At 37.9% G+C, this 22,324-nt stretch overlaps 1 protein-coding gene across 6 annotated transcripts in view; it reads left to right on the plus strand.

Moving 5' to 3' along the window:
- The window catches only part of ABCB5 (ATP binding cassette subfamily B member 5), a 138,447-nt gene that overhangs the window by 56,481 nt on the left and 59,642 nt on the right, over positions 1–22,324 (plus strand). For all 6 annotated transcript variants that reach the window (XM_045052460.1, XM_023250426.2, XM_045052462.1 and 3 more), the window contains 3 exons: positions 196–366; positions 18,411–18,572; positions 22,107–22,247. In XM_045052460.1, coding sequence (XP_044908395.1) covers positions 196–366; positions 18,411–18,572; positions 22,107–22,247 — 474 coding nt within the window. The remainder of the gene's footprint in view (positions 1–195; positions 367–18,410; positions 18,573–22,106; positions 22,248–22,324) is intronic.

Consider the following 22,324-nt stretch of genomic DNA (forward strand, 5'->3'; position numbering starts at 1 on the left):
CATCTCTTTATTGAACTCTTTTTTTTCCAACAGTTGTTTGTTTTCACAAAGGACAACTCAAAGGTCAAAAGCAGCCAGGCTGAAGTAGTGGTTAAGGTGGTATTAAAACACAACTGTTATTGCCTGTCATTGCCTATTCTAATAATTTGATCATGCTGCCTTCTGTTTCTGTGCTCTTTTCCTATTTTTCATTAGAAATTTAATACCTTGGTAGGAGAAAAAGGAGCACAAATGAGTGGAGGACAGAAACAGAGAATCGCAATTGCTCGAGCTTTAGTTAGAAACCCAAAGATCCTGATCTTAGATGAGGCTACATCTGCCCTAGATACAGAAAGTGAATCAGTTGTTCAAGCTGCATTGGAGAAGGTAAGTGAGCAGATCATTTCTTATTTCCATATTCCTGGCTCAACATTGTTTTTAAATACAAGAAAGTATGGCTCTGCACTGGATTATTTCTTGAGTTCAGAGCCCTCTTTAAGGTATTGATGCAGAATGTTCACCCTTGTAAAAACTTATACATGATAGTTATAGGAAGTGATTTGGATGAAAGAAGAAGATGCTATAGTTGGTGCTAAAAACATACAGGGCTGATATCCACGCAGTCATCCCATATATACTTCCTTTCCAATGGTCTACACTTTACACCTCCCCCTAGTAACCCCATACCACTACCACTATCACAGTTATAACCACATCCATTCTTAGCCTCTTGCATACACACCTGTAGGATTCTCTTCTCTGACCACTTTTCCTCTTTAGGGCAACCCCAAAGTACTCATTTTAACTTAATTTTATTTCCAGGGTGGAAGCATACAGTGTGGTTTGCCCTACCCTTGAATCATTCTCCTGTAAGAGCCTTTGGCCCTCTAACTTCATACTAACCTCCTGCTTACTGCATGCTACTGACTTGCTTCAGGACTTCAATTCAGTGATGGTCCTTTATGAAACTGCATTACATTTGGGACAGTAGTTGGTGGCAGTGACATGAAAAACCATGAATATTTTTTTCAATGGCCAACCCCTCTTTTAAATCATGGCCTTCAGGGATGCCTGGCTGGCTCAGTAGGTTAAGCATCTGACTCTTGATTTTGGCTCAGGTCATGATCCCATGGTCATGAGATCAAGCCCTGTGTTGGGCTCTGCACTGAGCATGGAGCCTGCTTGAGATTCTCTCTCTTTCTCCCTCTGCCCCTCTGCTCCACTTGCATGCATTCTCTCTCTCTCTCTCTCTCTCTCTCTCTCTCTCTCTCTCTCTCTCTCGCTTTCTCTCTCTCTCTTTAAAAAATCAATCAGTCAATCAATCATGGCCTTCAAACCTTTCAGAAGGCTTAATGACACAAATTACTTTGAACTTGTTTGAAAACATGTTGTGTTTTTGTGTCTAAGAAAATTACAGACTTTTCTTGTTAAATACTAACTTTGTGCAACCAGAAATGGATACTGGCAGCCAGAGTGCACACTGCTTATTGAATAATCTGTTAGTTACTATTATCAACTTGCAAATTAAATTGTATATGTTTTTACCCTTGTTTTCATCCCACAATGAGAGTGCCACCTGTTGTTCGTGATATTTCTTATTTCCATAAAGTAAGGAAGTGATATGAAAGTCCATGTTTATTGTAGATACTTTGCCAGTTTGGTTAATTTTAGTGGAAAAGAAACAATGATTCCCTCAAGGGTATGGCTGATGCTTTATTCATTTTTTTAAATTTAGTAACTGGGACTGGGCTCTACGGAATGCACTCAAATTGTATTCGGTAATGGTGATGCTTAGTTACTTAGGGCTTGAATGTACCAAAAAATTATTACACTTAATATAACCAACCATCTTTTAACGTACATAAGATTTTTCTTTCATTTTCTTGAGATACAATTGACATATATATATAAGATATTTAAAAACATTGTAATAGGTTCCAGAATTGTTAAAGGTTAAGTGTCTATTATCTTTTCAACCAATGTGTTAATCACTTCAGGTGATCAGAACTTGTTCAGACTTTTAAAGTAGTTGATTAGTGACATAATAAACTAATAAAAGTTTTTTTTACTAATGGTTAAAATTAAATCTGTATCATGATAAAAACAGAAGAACACAAATCGTTTGTAAACTATGATTACAATTATATATAATAGGTGTGCATGTGCACAAAAATGAAGACAACATATATGAAAATACCAGCAGTTGTGTGACAGAATTATGAGGGAATTTAAGTTTTTAAAACTGTATTTACTCTTATTATTTTTCACTTTTTAAAGGTGAGAGAATTATTGACATTGTAGAGACATATAGGTGTGAAACTGCTTTAAGTTTGGTTTGCTGGTCTTTTATGGGATGAAGGTAAATGGTAACAAAGGGGTGACAAGTAGCACAATAAATGGAATTAATTATATATGCATCAGTTTATTGGAAAGTGACTCATAGCAAAGAGGAGAGTTCAAAAAAGGCCAGGTAATGAAAGCTCCAGTGCCCTGAGAGTCCTCTGTACATTCCACACAGAGGGCGATTGTGGAATCAAACCTTTGGAGGGGTTCCTACCTAAGGAGGGTAGGGCACACAGCACATCTCATTTCTGCTCCTCTAAGAACTCTCAGACCTGCTGCATGATATGGCCTAACCCACAGCAGTTAACAGTTTCAGCTCAAAATATCTTCCAAACTACAAAACGAACAAAGAGGGAACAATAAAATATATCTCTTCTTATTGGTGAATGCTGTATCCACCCCCTCCATGCCCAGCCTTCACTTGTTCCTTCCCACCCCTCCTCTCCATTACCCCCATTGTCTTCCACTTATATCGAGTTCTAGAACCACTAAAACTAATCTATAGTGATTTTTAAAAAGAAATAAAATCAGTAGTTTCCTGGAGCAGAAGGTAGGTTTTGACTAAAATGAGCATAAGGGAACTATCACTCTTGTCCTCAGTTGGATTTTTTTTTTAACATTTATTTATTTTTGAGAGAGAGAGCACGAGAGAGGGAGGGACAGACAGAGAGGTCACAGAGCTTCTGAAGCAGGCTCTGCGCACAGCAGTCAGCCCAATGCGGGGCTTAAACTCAGGAACCGTGAGATCATGACCTGAGCCAAAGTCGGAAGCTCAACTGACTGAGCCCCCCAGGCTCCCCTCCTCACTTGGAATATTGCAACAGTTACTCCCTGCTTCAGCCCATGCCCAATCAATCTGTTTTTTATCACATCAGTCAGGTGATGCCACTAAAATGTAAACCTGATCCTCCAGTGGCTTTTTAACTCACTCTTCACTCTAAGTAAATACCAAATTCCTTACCAGGCACCTAGGTGGCTCAGTGGGTTAAGCGTCCAACTCTTGATTTCAGCTCAGGTCAGGATCTCATGGTGAGATTGAGCCCTGCATGGGTCTGTGTCAGGAGCCTGCTTGGGATTCTCTCTCTGCCCCTGCTCTGCATGCATGCAAGTGTGCTCGCACTCACTCTCTAAACAAACAAACAAATAAACTTAAAAAAAAAAAAAAGATCTTTACAGTAAGTGACAAGGTTCTATGGAATCAGGCTCTAAGCTCCTGGAACCTCACACCCCATCATTCTCCTCCACATTTGCTGCTCCTTAAACATGCCATAGTACTTCTTATCAGCTCTCATACTGTGTATGTATTTGTTTATTTTATTGTCTCTGTTCCCCTACTGGAATGTAAACTCAGTAGTGGCAAAGGCTTTGATTGGTTAACTGCAGTGTCCCCAGCACTAGAATGAGGCCTGGTCCTTAGACAGCCAGTAAGCATTTGTTAACTGCATTTTGGATGAGTTTGATACAGAATAGTTCCAAGGTCTAAAGTTCTCTTTTCTGGAATTCTTAAGTTAGACTTACTGCAAACTAGTTTTGCTTCACTTATCTTATTCATGAGGAGGATCAAGTGTCAGTGGATAAAGATTTATGCCACAGACCATGTGGTACCACTCTGCTACTGGTTTGGACCCAGCATGCCAATGCAGCAGGTTTCTATTCTGTCCCAGTACAGAAGGCATGGCAGTAAAGACCTGTAGGCCCCTGTGGAAGCAGGGGAAGCCCACACTGACTTTGGGATAAAGCCTGTGAACACTCTGAGATGTTAAAAGTGGTATGCTAATCTAGGCATAATTATTATTAAGGGAGGTTCAGCTACACCACATCAATGGAGAACCTTTAAAAAGACCCTTTGCTAATTATGAGGGAAGGGTTTCCATCACAGTTTTATTCTTTAAAGAGATAGAGCTGCTTTGTTGCAGGCTTCATGGGCTTTTCTTTATCATTACTGCTCTTTCTCACTATGATGCATCCCGTTGATCTTCCTCAGAGGATCTTAACATACTTATATAACTTGAAGAATTGAACAATAAGAAAATTGGTATGCTGCATTAAGCTGTGGGCTACTTTATTAAGTTAAGCCCAAACAAGTGGTTATCCAAAGTTAGGTTAATTATTACACATTTTGGTGCATCTATGACAATTAAATATTTTACTTTTTATATATGAAATTAGGGATTTATTCAATTTTTTCTTCTTTCTTTTCCTTTCTCTTTTTCTTTCTTTTGTTTTTTTTTTCTTTCTTTTCAAAACCATTTGTAGCAACATGATAATAGTTGAGAACAGAAAGGGAATTTCTGCAAGGGGATTTCCTTGGCTGGAATTTAGCCAAAAGAACAAAGGTAGCATAGAGACTATCTCATCCTAAAAGCATCATGGAACATTTTATAAGCCTGCCTAATCAAGCTCACATTTGTTAGGCTTGGTGTTAAATTATAGACCACTAATTTATTTTAGGGCAGTGCCTCTTCCCCTTTGATGGATCAGGGCCCCATCTAAGAATCTAAGAAAGGGAAAAATAAACCACTAACTTTTTCAGAAAAATCTACAAATGCTCTTGTACACAAAAATTTACCTAAAACATTGAGAGGTTCATGGATCCCTCTAAAGCCATTCATGAGTCATTATTGTAGGCATAATAAAGGAACAAATGGGTGATAATAGCTAATCCTTATACGAACCCAGTGAGATCAGAACACTTATTTTCCTATTACACAGATTTGCACACTGAAGCACAGACAGGCCGAATAACAGCTAGGCAACAGTGAAGCCAGGATGTGGACCCAGACACATTTCTTGAGCTCATTCACATAACCACCATGCTATATTCCCCAAGATTATGCATCTGCTAGGGATTTAGCTAAATCTGAAACTGGATCATTCTTCAAAACTAGCCTCTTCTTAAGGATAGTATTACCATATGATCCAGCAATTCCACTTCTGGGTATATACCAAACAAAATTGCAAGAAGGAACTCAAACAGATATTTGTATACTAGAGTTCACAGCAGCATCATTCACAATAGCCAAAAGTTAGAAACAACCCAAATGTCCTTTGACAGATAAATAGATAAGCACATTATATGTGTGTACAGTTCATAGTATTCAATATTAAAAAGGAAGGAAATTCTGACACGTGCTACACGGAAAACCTTAGAAGATATTATGCTAACTAAAATAAGACAGATGCAAAAGGACAAATATTATGTGATTACACTTATATGAGATACCTAGAATAGTCATCTTCATAGACAGAAAGTGCATTGGATGATACTGGGGCTAAGGAAATGGGGAAATGGGAAGTTATGGTTCAGAGTGGTATAGAATTTCAGCACACGATGAAGAAAAAGTTCTGGAGTTAGGTAGTAGTGATGGTTGCACAAAAATATGAATGTACTTAATGCCACTAAATTCTACACTTTAAAATGGTTGAAACTGGTTAAAAGTTTATGTTATGATTATTTTACCACTAAAAAAAAAAGAATAGCAATGTAAGTCTGAGTATAAAATAATAGTGACACAGAAGGAATTGGCCTCTCTGATCCAGGAGAACACTACCTTAAAAATAACTAGAATGATAAATCTCATGTTATGTATATTTTACCAGAATTAAAAGAAAAAAAAAACACCATCCTTTTTCTAAAACCATATTGCCTCGTTGGGAAAGAAACTCAAACCATACCCCACTGAAATTGAGGATCCCACGTAGGCTTGTAATAGACTCACTTTTGTCCCTTAAGCCACTTATTTTTATCCTATTGTATTTGTAGCTAGTGGGTTTTCCTTTCACGAATGGATTTAAATCATTATTAGTTAGCAGGAAATTTCAGAGTCTTAAAAAAATACAAGAAAAGCCTCAAACATATGGTAAAATATTTTTCCATTATACAAGGGTGGTTTCTTTTTTTTTTCAATATATGAAATTTACTGTCAAATTGGTTTCCATACAACACCCAGTGCTCATCCCAAAAGGTGCCCTTCTCAATACCCATCACCCACCCTCCCCTCCCTCCCACCCCCCATCAACCCTCAGTTTGTTCTCAGTTTTTAAGAGTCTCTTATGCTTTGGCTCTCTCCCACTCTAACCTCCTTTTTTTTTTCCTTCCCCTCCCGCATGGGTTTCTGTTAAGTTTCTCAGGATCCACATAAGAGTGAAAACATATGGTATCTGTCTTTCTCTGTATGGCTTGTTTCACTTAGCATCACACTCTCCAGTTCCATCCATGTTGCTACAAAGGGCCATATTTCATTCTTTCTCATTGCCACGTAGTACTCCATTGTGTATATAAACCACCATTTCTTTATCCATTCATCAGTTGATGGACATTTAGGCTCTTTCCATAATTTGGCTATTGTTGAGATTGCTGCTATAAACATTGGGGTGCAAGTGCCCCTACGCATCAGCACTCCTGTATCCCTCGGGTAAATTCTTAGCAGTGCTATTGCTGGGTCATAGGGTAAGTCAATCTTTAATTTTTTGAGGAACCTCCACACTGTTTTCCAGAGTGGCTGCACCAATTTGCATTCCCACCAACAGTGCAAGAGGGTTCCCGTTTCTCCACATCCTCTCCAGCATCTATAGTCTCCTGATTTGTTCATTTTGGCCACTCTGACTGGCGAGAGGTGATATCTGAGTGTGGTTTTGATTTGTATTTCCCTGATGAGGAGCAATGTTGAGCATCTTTTCATGTGCCTGTTGGCCATCCGGATGTCTTCTTTAGAGAAGTGTCTATTCATGTTTTCTGCCCATTTCTTCACTGGGTTATTTGTTTTTCGGGTGTGGAGTTTGGTGAGCTCTTTATAGATTTTGGATACTAGCCCTTTGTCCGATATGTCATTTGCAAATATCTTTTCCCATTCCGTTGGTTGCCTTTTAGTTTTGTTGGTTGTTTCCTTTGCTGTGCAGAAGCTTTTTATCTTCATAAGGTCCCAGTAGTTCATTTTTGCTTTTAATTCCCTTGCCTTTGGGGATGTGTCGAGTAAGAAATTGCTACGGCTGAGGTCAGAGAGGTCTTTTCCTGATTTCTCCTCTAGGTTTTTGATGGTTTCCTGTCTCACATTCAGGTCCTTTATCCATTTTGAGTTTATTTTTGTGAATGGTGTAAGAAAGTGGTCCAGTTTCAACCTTCTGCATGTTGCTGTCCAGTTCTCCCAGTACCATTTGTTAAAGAGGCTGTCTTTTTTCCATTGGATGTTCTTTCCTGCTTTGTCAAAGATTAGTTGGCCATATGTTTGTGGGTCTAGTTCTGGGGTTTCTATTCTATTCCATTGGTCTACGTGTCTGTTTTTGTGCCAATACCATGCTGTCTTGATGTTTACAGCTGTAGTAGAAGCTAAAGTCTGGGATTGTGATGCCTCCTGCTTTGGTCTTCTTCTTCAAAATTACTTTGGCTATTCGGGGCCTTTTGTGGTTCCATATGAATTATAGGATTGCTTGTTCTAGTTTCGAGAAGGATGCTAGTGCAATTTTGATTGGGATTGCATTGAATGTGTAGATAGCTTTGGGTAGTATTGACATTTTGACAATATTTATTCTTCCAATCTATGAGCACAGAATGTTATTCCATTTCTTTATATCTTCTTCAATTTCCTTCATGAGCTTTCTATAGTTTTCAGCATACAGATATTTTACATCTTTGGTTAGATTTATTCCTGGGTATTTTACGCTTCTTGGTGCAATTGTGAGTGGGATCAGTGTCTTTATTTGTCTTTCTGTTGCTTCATTATTAGTGTATAAGAATGCAACTGATTTCGGTACACTGATTTTGTATCCTGCAACTTTGCTAAATTCATGCATCAGTTCTAGCAGACTTTTGGTGGAGTCTATCAGATTTTCCATGTATAATATCATGTCATCTACCAAAAGTGAAAGCTTGACTTCATCTTTGCCAATTTTGATGCCTTTGATTTCCTTTTGTGGTCTGATTGCTGATGCTAGAACTTCCAACACTATGTTAAACAACAGCGGTGAGAGTGGGCATCCCTGTCGTGTTCCTGATCTCAGGGAAAAAACTCTCAGTTTTTCCCCATTGAGGATGATGTTAGCTGTGGGCTTTTCATAAATGGCTTTTATGATCTTTAAGTATGTTCCTTCTATCCCGACTTTCTCAAGGGTTTTTATTAAGAAAGGTTGCTGAATTTTGTCAAAGGCCTTTTCTGCATCGATTGACAGGGTCATATGGTTCTTATCTTTTCTTTTATTAATGTGATCTATCACGTTGATTGATTTGCGAATATTGAACCAGCCCTGCATCCCAGGAATGAATCCCACTTGATCATGGTGAATAATTCTTTTTATATGCTGTTGAATTTGATTTGCTAGTATCTTATTGAGAATTTTTGCATCCATATTCATCAGGGATATTGGCCTGTAGTTCCCTTTTTTACTGGGTCTCTGTCTGGTTTAGGAATCAAAGTAATACTGGCTTCATAGAATGAGTCTGGAAGTTTTCCTTCCCTTTCTATTTTTTGGAATACCTTGAGAAGGATAGGTATTATCTCTGCTTTAAACATCTGGTAGAACTCCCCTGGGAAGCCATCTGGTCCTGGACTCTTATTTGTTGGGAGATTTTTGATGACTGATTCAATTTCTTTGCTGGTTATGGGTCTGTACAAGCTTTCTATTTCCTCCTGATTGAGTTTTGGAAGAGTGTGGGTGTTCAGGAATTTGTCCATTTCTTCCAGGTTGTCCAGTTTGTTGGCATATAATTTTTCATAGTATTCCCTGATAATTGTTTGTATCTCTGAGGGATTGGTTGTAATAATTCCATTTTCATTCATGGTTTTATCTATTTGGGTCATCTCCCTTTTCTTTTTGAGAAGCCTGGCTAGAGGTTTATCAATTTTGTTTATTTTTTCAAAAAACCAACTCTTGGTTTTGTTGATCTGCTCTACAGTTTTTTTAGATTCTATATTGTTTATTTCTGCTCTGATCTTTATTATTTCTCTTCTTCTGCTGGGTTTAGGCTGTCTTTGCTGTTCTGCTTCTATTTCCTTTAGGTGTGCTGTTAGATTTTGTATTTGGGATTTTTCTTGTTTCTTGAGATAGGCCTGGATTGCAATGTATTTTCCTCTCAGGACTGCCTTCGCTACTCCCAAAGCGTTTGGATTGTTGTATTTTCATTTTCGTTTGTTTCCATATATTTTTTAATTTCTTCTCTAATTGCCTAGTTGACCCATTCATTCTTTAGTAGGGTGTTCTTTAACCTCCATGCTTTTGGAGGTTTTCCAGACTTTTTCCTGTGGTTGATTTCAAGCTTCATAGCATTGTGGTCTGAAAGTATGCATGGTATGATTTCAATTCTTGTATACTTATGAAGGGCTCTTTTGTGATCTATCTTGGAGAATGTTCCATGTGCACTCGAGAAGAAAGTATATTCTGTTGCTTTGGGATGCAGAGTTCTAAATATATCTGTCAAGTCCATCTGATCCAATGTATCATTCAGGGCCCTTGTTTCTTTATTGACCGTGTGTCTAGATGATCCATCCATTTCTGTAAGTGGAGTGTTAAAGTCCCCTGCAATTACCACATTCTTACCAATAAGGTTGCTTATGTTTGTGAGTAATTGTTTTATATATTTGGGGGCTCCTGTATTCGGCACATAGACATTTATAATTGTTAACTCTTCCTGATGGATAGACCCTGTGATTATTATATAATGCCCTTCTTCATCTCTTGTTACAGCCTTTAATTTAAAGTCTAGTTTGTCTATGGGGCGCCTGGGTGGCGCAGTCAGTTAAGCGTCCGACTTCAGCCAGGTCACGATCTCGCGGCCCGTGATTTCGAGCCCTGCGTCAGGCTCTGGGCTGATGGCTCAGAGCCTGGAGCCTGTTTCCGATTCTGTGTCTCCTTCTCTCTCTGCCCCTTCCCCGTTCATGCTCTGTCTCTCTCTGTCCCAAAAATAAATAAAAACGTTGAAAAAAAAATTTAAAAATAAATAAATAAATAAAGTCTAGTTTGTCTGATATAAGTATGGCTACTCCAGCTTTCTTTTGACTTCCAGTGACATGATAAATAGTTCTCCATCCCCTCACTCTCAATCTGAAGGTGTCCTCAGGTCTAAAATGAGTCTCCTGAGGACAGCAAATAGATGGGTCTTGTTTTTTTATCCATTCTGATACCCTATGTCTTTTGGTTGGCGCATTTAGTCCATTTACATTCAGTGTTATTATAGAAAGATAAGGGTTTAGAGTCATTGTGATGTCCGTAGGTTTCATGCTTGTAGCGATATCTCTGGTACTTTGTCTCACAGGATCCCCCTTAGGATCTCTTGTAGGGCTGGTTTAGTGGTGACGAATTCCTTCAGTTTTTGTTTGTTTGGGAAGACCTTTATCTCTCCTTCTATTCTAAATGACAGACTTGCTGGATAAAGGATTCTCGGCTGCATATTTTTTTCTGTTCATCACATTGAAGATCTCCTGTCATTCCTTTCTGGCCTGCCAAGTTTCGGTAGAGAGATCGGTCACAAGTCTTATAGGTCTCCCTTTATATGTTACAGCACGTTAATCTCTAGCTGCTTTCAGAATTTTCTCTTTATCCTTGTATTTTGCCAGTTTCACTATGCTATGTCATGCAGAAGATCGATTCAAGTTACGTCTGAAGGGAGTTTTCTGTGCCTCTTGGATTTCAATGCCTTTTTTCTTCCCCAGATCAGGGAAGTTCTCAGCTATTATTTCTTCAAGTACACCTTCAGCACCTTTCCCTCTCTCTTCCTCATCTGGAATACCAATTATGTGTATATTATTTATCTTTAGTGCATCACTTAGTTCTCTAACTTTCCCCTCATACTCCTGGAGTTTTTTATCTCTTTTTCTCAACTTCTTCTTTTTCCATAATTTTATCTTCTAGTTCACCTATTCTCTCCTCTGCCTCTTCAATCCGAGCCGTGGTTGTCTCCATTTTATTTTGCAGCTCATTGATAGCATTTTTTTAGCTCCTCCTGGCTGTTCCTTAGTCCCTTGATCTCTGTAGCAATAGATTCTCTGCTGTCCTTTCTACTGTTTTCAAGCCCAGCGATTAATTTTATGACTATTATTCTAAATTCACTTTCTGTTATATTGTTTAAATCGTTTTTGATCGGTTCATTAGCTGTTGTTATTTCCTGGAGATTCTTTTGAGGGGAATTCTTCTGTTTGGTCATTTTGGATAGTCCCTGGAGTGGTGCGGGACTGCGGGGCACTTCCCCTGTACTGTGGTGTATAACTGGAGTTGGTGGGTGGGGCCGCAGTCAGACCTGATGTCTGCCCTCAGCCCACCACTGGGGCCGTAGTCAGACTGGTGTGTACCTTATCTTCCCCTCTCCTGGGGGCGGGATTCACTGTGGGGTGGCGTGGCCCGTCTGGGCTACTTGCACAGTGCCTGGCTTGTGGTGCTGGGGATCTGGTGTATTAGCTGGGGTGGATCGGCAAGGTGCACAGGGGTGGGAGGGGCAGGCTCAGCTCGCTTTTCCTTCGGTGATCCGCTTCGGGAGGGGCCCTGCGGCACCGGGAGGGAGTCAGACCCGCCGGAGGGATGGATCCACAGAAGCACAGCGTTGGGTGTTTGCACGGAGCAAGCAAGTTCCCAGGCAGGAACTGGTTCCCTTTGGGATTTTGGCTGGGGGATGGGCGAGGGAGATGGCGTTGGCGAGCGCCTTTGTTCCCCGCCAAGCTGCGCTCTGTCGTCCGGGGCTCAACAACTCTCCCTCCCGTTGTCCTCCAGCCCTCCCGTTCTCTGAGCAGAGCTGTTAGCATATAACCTTCCAGATGTTAAGTCCCGCTTGCTGTCGGAACACACTCCGTCCGGCCCTTCCACTTTTGCAAGCCAGACTCAGGGGCTCTGCTTGGCCGGCGGGCCACCCCTCTGCCCCGGCTCCCTCCCTCCAGTCCGTGGAGCGCGCACCACCTCGCTGCCCTTCCTACCCTCTTGCGTGGACCTCTCGTCTGCACTTGGCTCCGGAGACTCCATTCTGCTGGTCTTCTGGCGGTTTTCTGGGTTATTTAGGCAGGTGTAGGTGGAATCTAAGTGATCAGCAGGACGCAGTGAGCTTAGAGTCTTCCTACGCCGCCATCTTCCCCTCAAGACAAGAGTGGTTTCTGTAAATTTAAATTATTCCTAAGCCTTGTCCTCCCCCAAAATAAGAAAACCTTCTATATATCGATTTTTCTAATTGCTAATTTTCTAATTGGCAATGTGATTTATTTGATACATTCAAACACTAATCATTCTATAATAAGTTAATCAAATGTTTAGAGTTTAGACCATGAGCTTAGCAGAGTAAAGATGGTAGACATGAGTAAGTGCAGGCCATTCCAGTCTGAGGGAACATCAGTGCTCACTGAGGAACAGCTGCAGAAATATCATCCCTTACTGTCTTATCTGGACTAGATAAGATATTATTCCCTCTTGGAAGAAAGATGAGCTAATTATTATAGGCTTTTCTCTTCTTGCCCACCATTGACTTCATCTATTACTTGTTATAATTTCTCCACAGTGAAGGAGAAAGGTATTAAATGACTGGAAATAATTTTATTACTAACAACTGTTAGCTTGTTTGTTAGCTTATTCAAAAGTAAGAATATCTTCAGGTTATAAAAAGAAAACATTGTACTATAGGGTTTTATTCCATATTCCTAATTAGGTATTACATGTGTCCTCATCTCAGCAAAGAGTTTAGATTTTGAATATATTTTACTCTCTAAAGAGTCTTAACTTAGGTGTGTGTGTGTGTGTGTGTGTGTGTGTGTGTGTGTGTGTGTACTCATGTGAGTAGATCCCTGAAAGTTGAAAAGAAGAGGTCAAGTAGGATGTGAGTCACTTATTAAATATGGCTTCTAAGGACCTGACATTTTGCTATTTGTCACTCCATTTTACAAAAGAGAAAGCATTTTCTTTTTGTATTATTTTATTTATTTATTTTGAGAAAGAGCAAGACAGTACAAGCAGGGGAGAGGCAGAGAGAGAGGGAGACAGAGAATCCCAAGCAGACTCTGGGCTGTCTACACAGAGCCCAACACAGGGCTTGGTCCCACGCACATGTGAGATCATGACCTGAGCCAAAATCAAGAGTCAGATGTTTGACTGAGCCACCCAGGGACCCCTGACAAAGCATTTTCAAACGGGTGAAGTGACCTGACAGTAATTCTACATTGTTCAGCTATGGAGCCAGTGTTGTCCCACAGGAATGGCAAGCCAATTGGCTTTCAACATCATAATAAAGTAAAGACACCAAAACTCCTGTGTTTCCCATAAAACTACCATAAAGACCTTCTTATAGCAGATAGTCAATTAAAATTCGGTAGCTAAAAGAACTGAAAATTTGTAAAATGGTAGTGAGAGGCTTTTCAGACTGTATTCTTGGAGTACTAGTGTTCTAGAGTTTTTTAGGAGTCTGGTGAAGAGTGAAGGAGGGTAGAGAGATGGGGTGGATGAGCAAGTAGGGCTGTGCACCACCACCCCCAAAAATTCAAATGCCAACTAACCATTAACCTGTATGGTTTATTTCAATCTGTTAAGTTCCCATATGTGCTATCTTTTGATAAAAGGATTTTGCAGCTTAAGAAAAAAAGAATTTGAAGACCACAAGACTGCATTGCATCATGGAGTATGTGTCATCAGTGAGGACCAAGTTCATCTAAGCCTACCTGCTAGCAGGCAGTCAGTGGGAACTTGCATTCTCATTGGTCTCCCATCCCATGCTTGCTGTGAGACATGAGAACTCTGTTTACAGGCTTCTCCAGAGAGTATATTACCCCTGCTAACTGACCCATCAGTCAAATTCAGGCTTTCTCAAATGCTCACAACTTTACATTATTCTTTCTTTTCCTTTTGCCCACCTTTATTCAAAGCACATGACTACCACTGGTGAGAGGATAGCTACCTTCCTCAGGCCCTTATCTCTGCCCTGGCAATTCTATGAGGGATGTTTTAAAGCACCCTCTCTTTCAAAGTGCAAACTAATTGCTTGGTGATTTATTGTTGTGTATGGAATTGCAAAGTAATCTGAAAAATGCCAGCAAAGTGTCAAATAGAGACCTACCTTCCTGTTGACCTTTTTTTTGGTCAAATACCTAATTGTTTGGCTCTTAGCTGTGTTTAAACTATAAAGGACAGAAGATACTAGGAAATTCTTTCAAATTGGTACTACCACATCTACTCTGAGACATCTGAAAAATGGATTGCACCTCCCTTATTTTTACAGTAATTCTTGCTAGAAAACAAAGCATCAGCTCAAATTTCTTTGACCAGTTTTCTACGAGGGCTTGGCTTCCATAATTTCTTCTGTGTTTTAAGGTCACATGTATGATGTAGTGGAGTAGTATTTTTGTAGTGTACTTTATAGTACCTTGAGTATGTACAATACTTTTAGGCCCATTTTGTAGGCTTTTAGAGCATAGAGCATTTTTCCCTTTTAAAGTATTAGGCATTTCTGTAATTTATTTGATACACTCAGACATTAATCATTCTATAATAAGTTAATCAAATGTTTAGAGTTTAGATTATGAGCTTAGCAGAGTAAAGATGGTAGAGATGAGTAAGTGCAGGCCATTTCAGTCTGAGGGAACATCAATGCTCACTGAGGCACAGCTGCAGAAATGTCATCCCTTACTGTCTGTTTTCAGATGTTTTCAGCATGAACTTTTGCAAAATAAGTAAACTTGTTCCATAAGTAATGCCTAAGAAGTGAAGAAATATTAGTAGATAGGTCTGTAAAAATGCTTGCAAAGTGAGTCTCCCATGAAGAAAAGAAGGTCTAGAATAATATAACCTGCTTCAGGAAACCTTATATTCTGATTATGTCACGAGACTGCATACTATTCTCAAACCTTTTCTAATTGCAGTCTCCCCATTGTTTGATTTTACAAGTCCTTCTGTCCTACATTCTCCTTAGAGTATATGTGTTATATGTGCCCTTTTATATTTTTAAGTAAATTTCATACATATTAATTTGCTATGAGAAATATTTAATAGTATTGTGAAATCATTGAGCTAATTGGTAACATAGCTTCATCTGTAAGTTTTGAGATCTGGTTGCTTTTAAGAAATAACATTTGTCACCTCAAGGAAATGTAATTGAATAATTGAGAGAGATATGAGTCAGGAACCTGGGTGTCTTGAGTGTTTTCACCTTTGCACTGGTAGTCCTAATGAATGCCCACTCAACAACAGCATTCTTACATTCATTCCCCTTTAAGGTGCTGTAGGCAAGTCTCAGGTCTCCAAGATCCAGAATACAATTCAGACTTGAAGTTCAAATGAGAAAAGTGGGATTAGTATAGGCTGAATGTCTTAGCTCTAAAACTTAGGCACATCAGACAAATGCAAATTGAGAGACATTTTACAGAGTATCTGACTGGTATTCCTCAAAAATACCAAGTTCATACAAAATAAGGAATATCTGAGAAATTGTCACAACTAAGAGGAGCCTGAGGAGACATGATGCCTAAGTGGCAATGTATTTTGAAGGGGATCTGAGAGCAGAAAAAAGATAATAGGTAAATATTAAGGAAATATGAATAAAGTATAGAATTTAGTTGATAAGATATTGGTACTGGTTCATTTGTTGTAAAAAAATGCACCATAGAAATGTCAGGTATTGACACTGGGGGATACTGTGTGCAGGGTACATGAATACCGTAGTATCTTTGCAAATTTTCCCTAAATTGAAACCATCCTAAAATAAAGTTGATTTTAAAAAACTAACCTAGGGTTGCCTGGATGGCTCAGTTGTTTAAGCATCTGATTCTTGGTTTTGGTTCAGGTCATGATCTCATGGTTCACAAGTTTGAGCCCCACATTAGGCTCTGTGCTGATAGTGCAGAGCCTGCTGGGGATTCTCATATTCTCTCTCTCTCTCTCTCTCTCTCTCTCTCTCTCTCTCTGTCTCTCTCTGTCTCTCTCTCTCCCACTCTTTCTGCCCTTCCCCTACGCACATGAACGTGTGCTGCCTCTGTCTCTCTCAAAATAAATAAACTGAAAAAAAATTTTATTAAAAAATAAAACAAAAAAATTTGCCTGTTGTATTATACCATTCAAAGCAAGACTTAGAATTACCACATAAAAATAATAGACTGAGGAAAACAAAAAACAAACAATAAAAACTCTCTCCCCAGTTATCATTCACCCATGTTTATATAGGACCACTTTCTTACACCATACACAAAAATATACTCAAAATGGATGAAAAACCTAAATGTGAGACAGGAAACCATCAGAATCCTAGAGGAGAACACAGGCAACAACCTCTTTAACTTCAGCTGCAGCAACTTCTTACTAGACACGTCTCTGGAGGCAAGGGAAACAAAAGCAAAAATGAACTATTGGGACTTCACCAAGATAAAAAGCTTCTGCACAGCAAAGGAAACAATCAACGAAACTAAAAGGCAACCAACAGAATGGGAAAAGATATTTGCAAATGACATATTGGTTAAAGGGCTAGTATTCAAAATCTATAAAGAACTTATCAAACTCAACATCAAAAAAATAAGTAATCCAGTTAAGAAATGGGCAGAAGACATGAACAGACATTTGTCTAAAGAAGATATACAAATGGCTAACAGACACATGAAAAAATGCTCAACATCACTCATCATCAGGGAAATGCAAATCAAAACCACAATGAGATATCACCTCACATCTGTCAGAATGGCTAAAATTAACAACACAAGAAATAACAGGTGTTGGCAAGGATGAAGAGAAAGGGGAGCTCTCTTACACTGTTGATGGGAATGCAAATTGGTGCAGCTATTCTGGAAAACAGTATGGAGATTTCCTCAAAAATGTTAAAAATAGGACTACCCCCACAATTGCACTACTAGGTATTTACCCAAAGGATACAGAAATACTGATTTGAAGGGATGCATGAGCTCCACTGTTCATTGGAATGGGCTAAATGGGTGACGGGCATTAAGGAGGGCATTTGTTGTGATGAGTCCTGGGTGTTATATGTAAGTTTGGAATCACTAAATTCTACTCCAGAAACCAATACTACACTATGTGTTAACTAACGAATTTAAATAAAATCTTGGAAGGAAAAGAAGTCTATATTTGCACTATGAAAAATAAAGGGAGCACTACACATTTTAGTGTTTAGACTTGTCTTCTTCAGACTATATCACATAAATATCACCTAGAGAAACTCACATATTCTAGTAATTGCCAATTAACAATATAATTATGTGTGCTTCATCAGACTTTGCCAAAATTAAGAAAAATAAATCTTTCTACCTACAATAGTTAGTTGCTCCTCAATCTACTTTATCATTACATTTGCATAACATTCATTAAAATGCCTCAGTCCCATTCAGGATTCTTACAGAACTTCAAGAATGGCCACCTTGGGTGGTATAAATAAGCTGGTTCTTTTGTTTGAGATTCTTTTTCCTAACAGCTTTTTTTGAGGTTTAATTGACTTACACTGCACATATAAAAGTATACACTTAGAAAAGTTTGGGCATAAATGTACACCTGTGAAACCACCACAATCAACATAGCCAACCAATCATTCCTCAAAACTTTTACATGCTTTTTGTAAATACTCCATCCCAACCCTCTTTCTTTTGCCTGGCTCTTGACCACCCCTGGTTTGTTTACTGCCAGTATAAATTAGTATGTATTTTCTAGAACTTTGTGTATATAGAATCATACATTATGTATTCTATACTTTCTGACTTCTTGCACTCAGCATACTTGTTTTCAGACCTGTCCTTATTGTGGAATGTATCAATAGTTCCTTTTTATTGGTAAATAGTATTCCATTGTATGGAATGTTTGAGCTTATTGGTATCGATGCCCATTTAAGTTATTAAGTTTGTTTGTAGTTTTGGGATATTACACATAAGGTTGCTCTGAACATTCATATGTAAGCCTTTCTGTGGACATGCACTTTTATTTCCCTTGAATAAATATCTGGGATTTAAATGGATGGATCTTATGATAGGAGTATGTTTACATTTTAAATTACCAAATTATTTTTATTGGTCTTCCTAATCCATTTAAGTCCAAATTTCTAGATTCAAGGATTCCTTAATATTTAAAATAACAAGCTTTTTTGAATATTTCTAAGTTTGTTATTTCTATTAATTTCATATTTGTTTTCTATACTTACTGTTTTGTAGGCAAGCAAAGGTCGAACTACAATTGTCATAGCACACCGACTTTCCACTATTCGAAGTGCAGATCTGATTGTGACCATAAAAGATGGGATGGTGGCAGAAAAAGGAATACATGCTGAATTAATGGCAAAACAAGGTCTATATTATTCACTTGTAATGTCACAGGTAATGTTTATGTAACATAATGCTATGTTAGCAGGGTTGTTTTTTTTTTAACCTTTCAGAGATCATACCACAGAGGTCCTGAATCATAATCTTAGATTTCACAAAGGAACCAAGGCTTATTCATAATTCCTCTGTGAATAAATGCAATGTGACTAATATCCCCAGCATTGTGCTAGATAATATGATGAAAATTAAAGAATTAATGGTTACCTAGCACCTAATATTTGCCAGGCACACTGAAAACAGGCTTCCAAAGAAGACATCCAGATGACCAACATGAAAAAATGCTCAACATCACTCATCATCAGGGAAATTCAAATCAAAACTACAGTGAGATATCACCTCACACCTATCAAAATGGTGAAAATAAAAAACACAAGAAATGGATGCCTGTATGGCTCACTTGGTTAAGCATCCAACTCCAGATTTTGGCTCAGGTCATGGTCTCATGGTACATGGGGTCGAGCCCCACATTGGGCTCTACACTGAGAGCCCTCTCTCTCTCTGCCCCACACCTGCACACGCACTCTCTTTCTCTCTTTCTTTCTCTCAAAATAAATAAACTTAAAAAAAAGAAAATAAAAAAGAAACAAGTGTTAGTGAGGGTGTGAAGAAAAACCCTCATGCACTATTGGTGGGAATGTAAACTGATGAAGCCACTGTGGAAAACAGAATAGAGGGTCCTCAAAAAGTTGAAAGTAAAACTGTCCTATTATCCAGTAGTTGCACTACTTGGTATTCACCCAAAAAATACAAAAACACTAATTCAGAGGGATACATACACCCCTGTATTTATTGCAACTTTATTTACAATAGCCAAATTATAGAAACAGCCCAAGTGTCCTTTGATTGATAAATGGATAAAGAAGATGTGGTGTATATATACAGTGGAATATTATTCAGCCATAAAAAATTATGAAATCTTACCATTTGAAATGACATGGACAGAGCTAGAGAGTATAATGCTCAGTGAAAATAGGTTAGTACGTAGGTCAAAATGTATGGAATTGTTGAATCACTATATTGTATGCATGGAACTAATATAACACTGTATGTTAACTGTACTGGAATTACAATGGAAAACTTAATTAAAAATATTATTTCACAAATTATGAAATGTAGAAAGTTATGAGCCTCCATGTCCTCCTCACACTTAAAACTTCACATTCTGAACCCTAGCTTTCTCCACAATGCTAGAATGAATTATTTTTAAACACCTTCTATAAAGCAGTCATAGTAAAAAAAAAAAAGTTTGAAAATGTAATCTTATATAGATTCAAAACCTGCCAGTTTCAATTTTATTTCATATTAGGCCATATTTTTCTTTAAAAATAAAATTAGCCATTATATGACAGTTGAATCTGTATGATTTTCATTCCAGAGTACACTTAACAATTTATGAAATTATTAAGTTCCATACTTTCAAACTAATAAGGATACCAATAAAAGCAAATAGCTATGGTTAAATTAACCCTATTTTGATGTTTTTTAAAGCTACTACACTCGTATCTTTCTTTGAAGTAACGTGCCTTTATTTTTCATTATAACCAAACTAAAACTCCATTATTAGGTCTTATGTTAAAGAGTTTCACAATGTAAGGAAAACAAAAATGGAATGTTTATGGTATAAATGTATAAGTATTTAAAACACCTTATTCAAAATGGATTGGTAGTCTCTGATTACCAAAAATAAGGTTCATTCTGATAAAACAATACCATTTTTAATACTCAGTGAACAACTACAATATTCTGGGTACTGCATAGCAAACATAACATCTGTGGTATCTACATAAACAGTGACGCATTTCTGAAACTCTGGAAGTGCTTATTTGCCACTATACCTGTAATGTCCAAATGAATCAGTTTGTTAGAATTCATGATGCTCATAAGTGTTGTAAAGTTACTGTTGTTAAGAGAATCAATCACAAGAAGCAGCATAGCAGTGGTTAGGGTTATGAGCTCTGGAGACACTGTAATTTGAAATTCTGACTATGCCACTTAATAGTTTTAGGCCCTTAGGCAAGTTATTTAAATTCCCTGTGCCTCAGTTTTCTAATCTTTAACATGGAGAAAATAAAAGTAACTTAGTTATGAATTTCTGTAAGTCTTAAATGAGTCATTCATGTAAAGTATTTAGAGTTACTGTTGGCATACTAAATTTTATTATATTACTATTGTTAGTATTATCCAATCAAACTTTTTAGAAAAGTTCAAACCAGGAAGAGTAATGCTGTAATTATTTATCTTAAACATATATGATTACTTACAGACATATTCCTTTAGTGATTTTTTCACATGAAAATGAAATAAAAACTGGTAGATAGATACATACCAAAACTTCCTATCATAAGTATTTTGTCTAGCAGGCTTCTCAGGAAAAGAAATTGTCTTTGACCTGTTAAACACCTTCTTAGAAAAATTTATTATGAGAAGAGGTCAAAATTTCATTTTAAGCCTGCCACAAAATAAATAGCTCCTGAAAAAAGCCAAGTAAATGATTTCTTTCTTGGTAGAGAAATTTATAGAAAAAAAAAAAAAAAAAGAAAGTGATAGCATAAAAGAATGTCTGATTAAAGATGTTAAGATACTATAAAGCTGGTTAAAGCTTACCATACTTTGAAATGACTGATTAACAGTTGTTAAGCTTGTCAAAGAAGCACAGTGTCTGGAAAGCCTTCCATATGCATATGCTCTTTTGCACCTAAATCCACCTAAGACTGTCTGTCTCTGCTCCAACCTGGTCTGGGACACCATCATCCAAACTGGGCTCCTCATTTCTGTCTTGTCTCCCTCTTCATCTCTTCGTGGGAAAGTCACAAATTTACTCACACCATATTCAGTTGAGCAGAGAATGTGTAGTTTTTCTTTATTTCACTAAATCTGATCTCATTTCTCTGAGTAGCCAAAAAAACCCAAAAACTAGACTTAGAGCAGTCTGATTTAGAACTTCCTCCTTGCCCTATCATTTAAACAGTGTCTTTAAAGTTAACTTGATGTCTCTGCGATTTCTTATTCTCTAGGAGCTGGCCCATTGAGTTGCTTTCCAATCAGTTTGGAAGGGGCAGCAGTTGCAGGCCTAGCAAGTGTTATTGTCTCCTGACATCTCTCTCAAGCCTAGAGCCAGCATCACATTTAAGTGCCTAGCTATATGTTATAAATTTATAAGTTTCATGAAAGGCTAGGAATAAGGAATCAGAAAGAGTATCTTTGAAGTCTTCTCCGTCACAAAGTTCTTTTTACTAAAATCTGTCCCTTCTAGTGGAATAGTTGTTTTCAACTAAGGCATTGTTCTCTCCAGTTAATTATACAGGTCTTTGGAAAAGAAAGCACAAGAAGCTATTGTCATCCACTAACATTTTAGTATAAGTTGGACTTACTAGTCCTCTATCACGCCTGAAAACTTCAGCAAGAACTGCACAAGAATATATCACTTTCAGTATCAGTTGCAATACAGTTTTAGAGGGATGCTTAATAAAATTCTTTTGAATTTTGAAGGCATTATTCTAATGGTGACATGTATATTCTTCATTTAAGGATATTAAAAAAGCTGATGAACAGATGGCACCAATGGCATATTCTACTGAAAAAAATACCAACTCGGTTTCTCTGTGCTCTATGAGTAACATCAAGTCAGACTTTACTGGCAAGTCTGAGGAATCCATCCAATATAAAGAGGTAATGGTTTAACAAATATCAACAAGTTTTACCCACATGTTCTCCAATTAATTTTCATTTAATTCTTATAATATTTA

This window comes from Felis catus, chromosome A2 (genome assembly GCF_018350175.1).
Source record: "Felis catus isolate Fca126 chromosome A2, F.catus_Fca126_mat1.0, whole genome shotgun sequence".
In the NCBI taxonomy this organism is placed as follows: Eukaryota; Metazoa; Chordata; class Mammalia; order Carnivora; family Felidae; genus Felis; species Felis catus.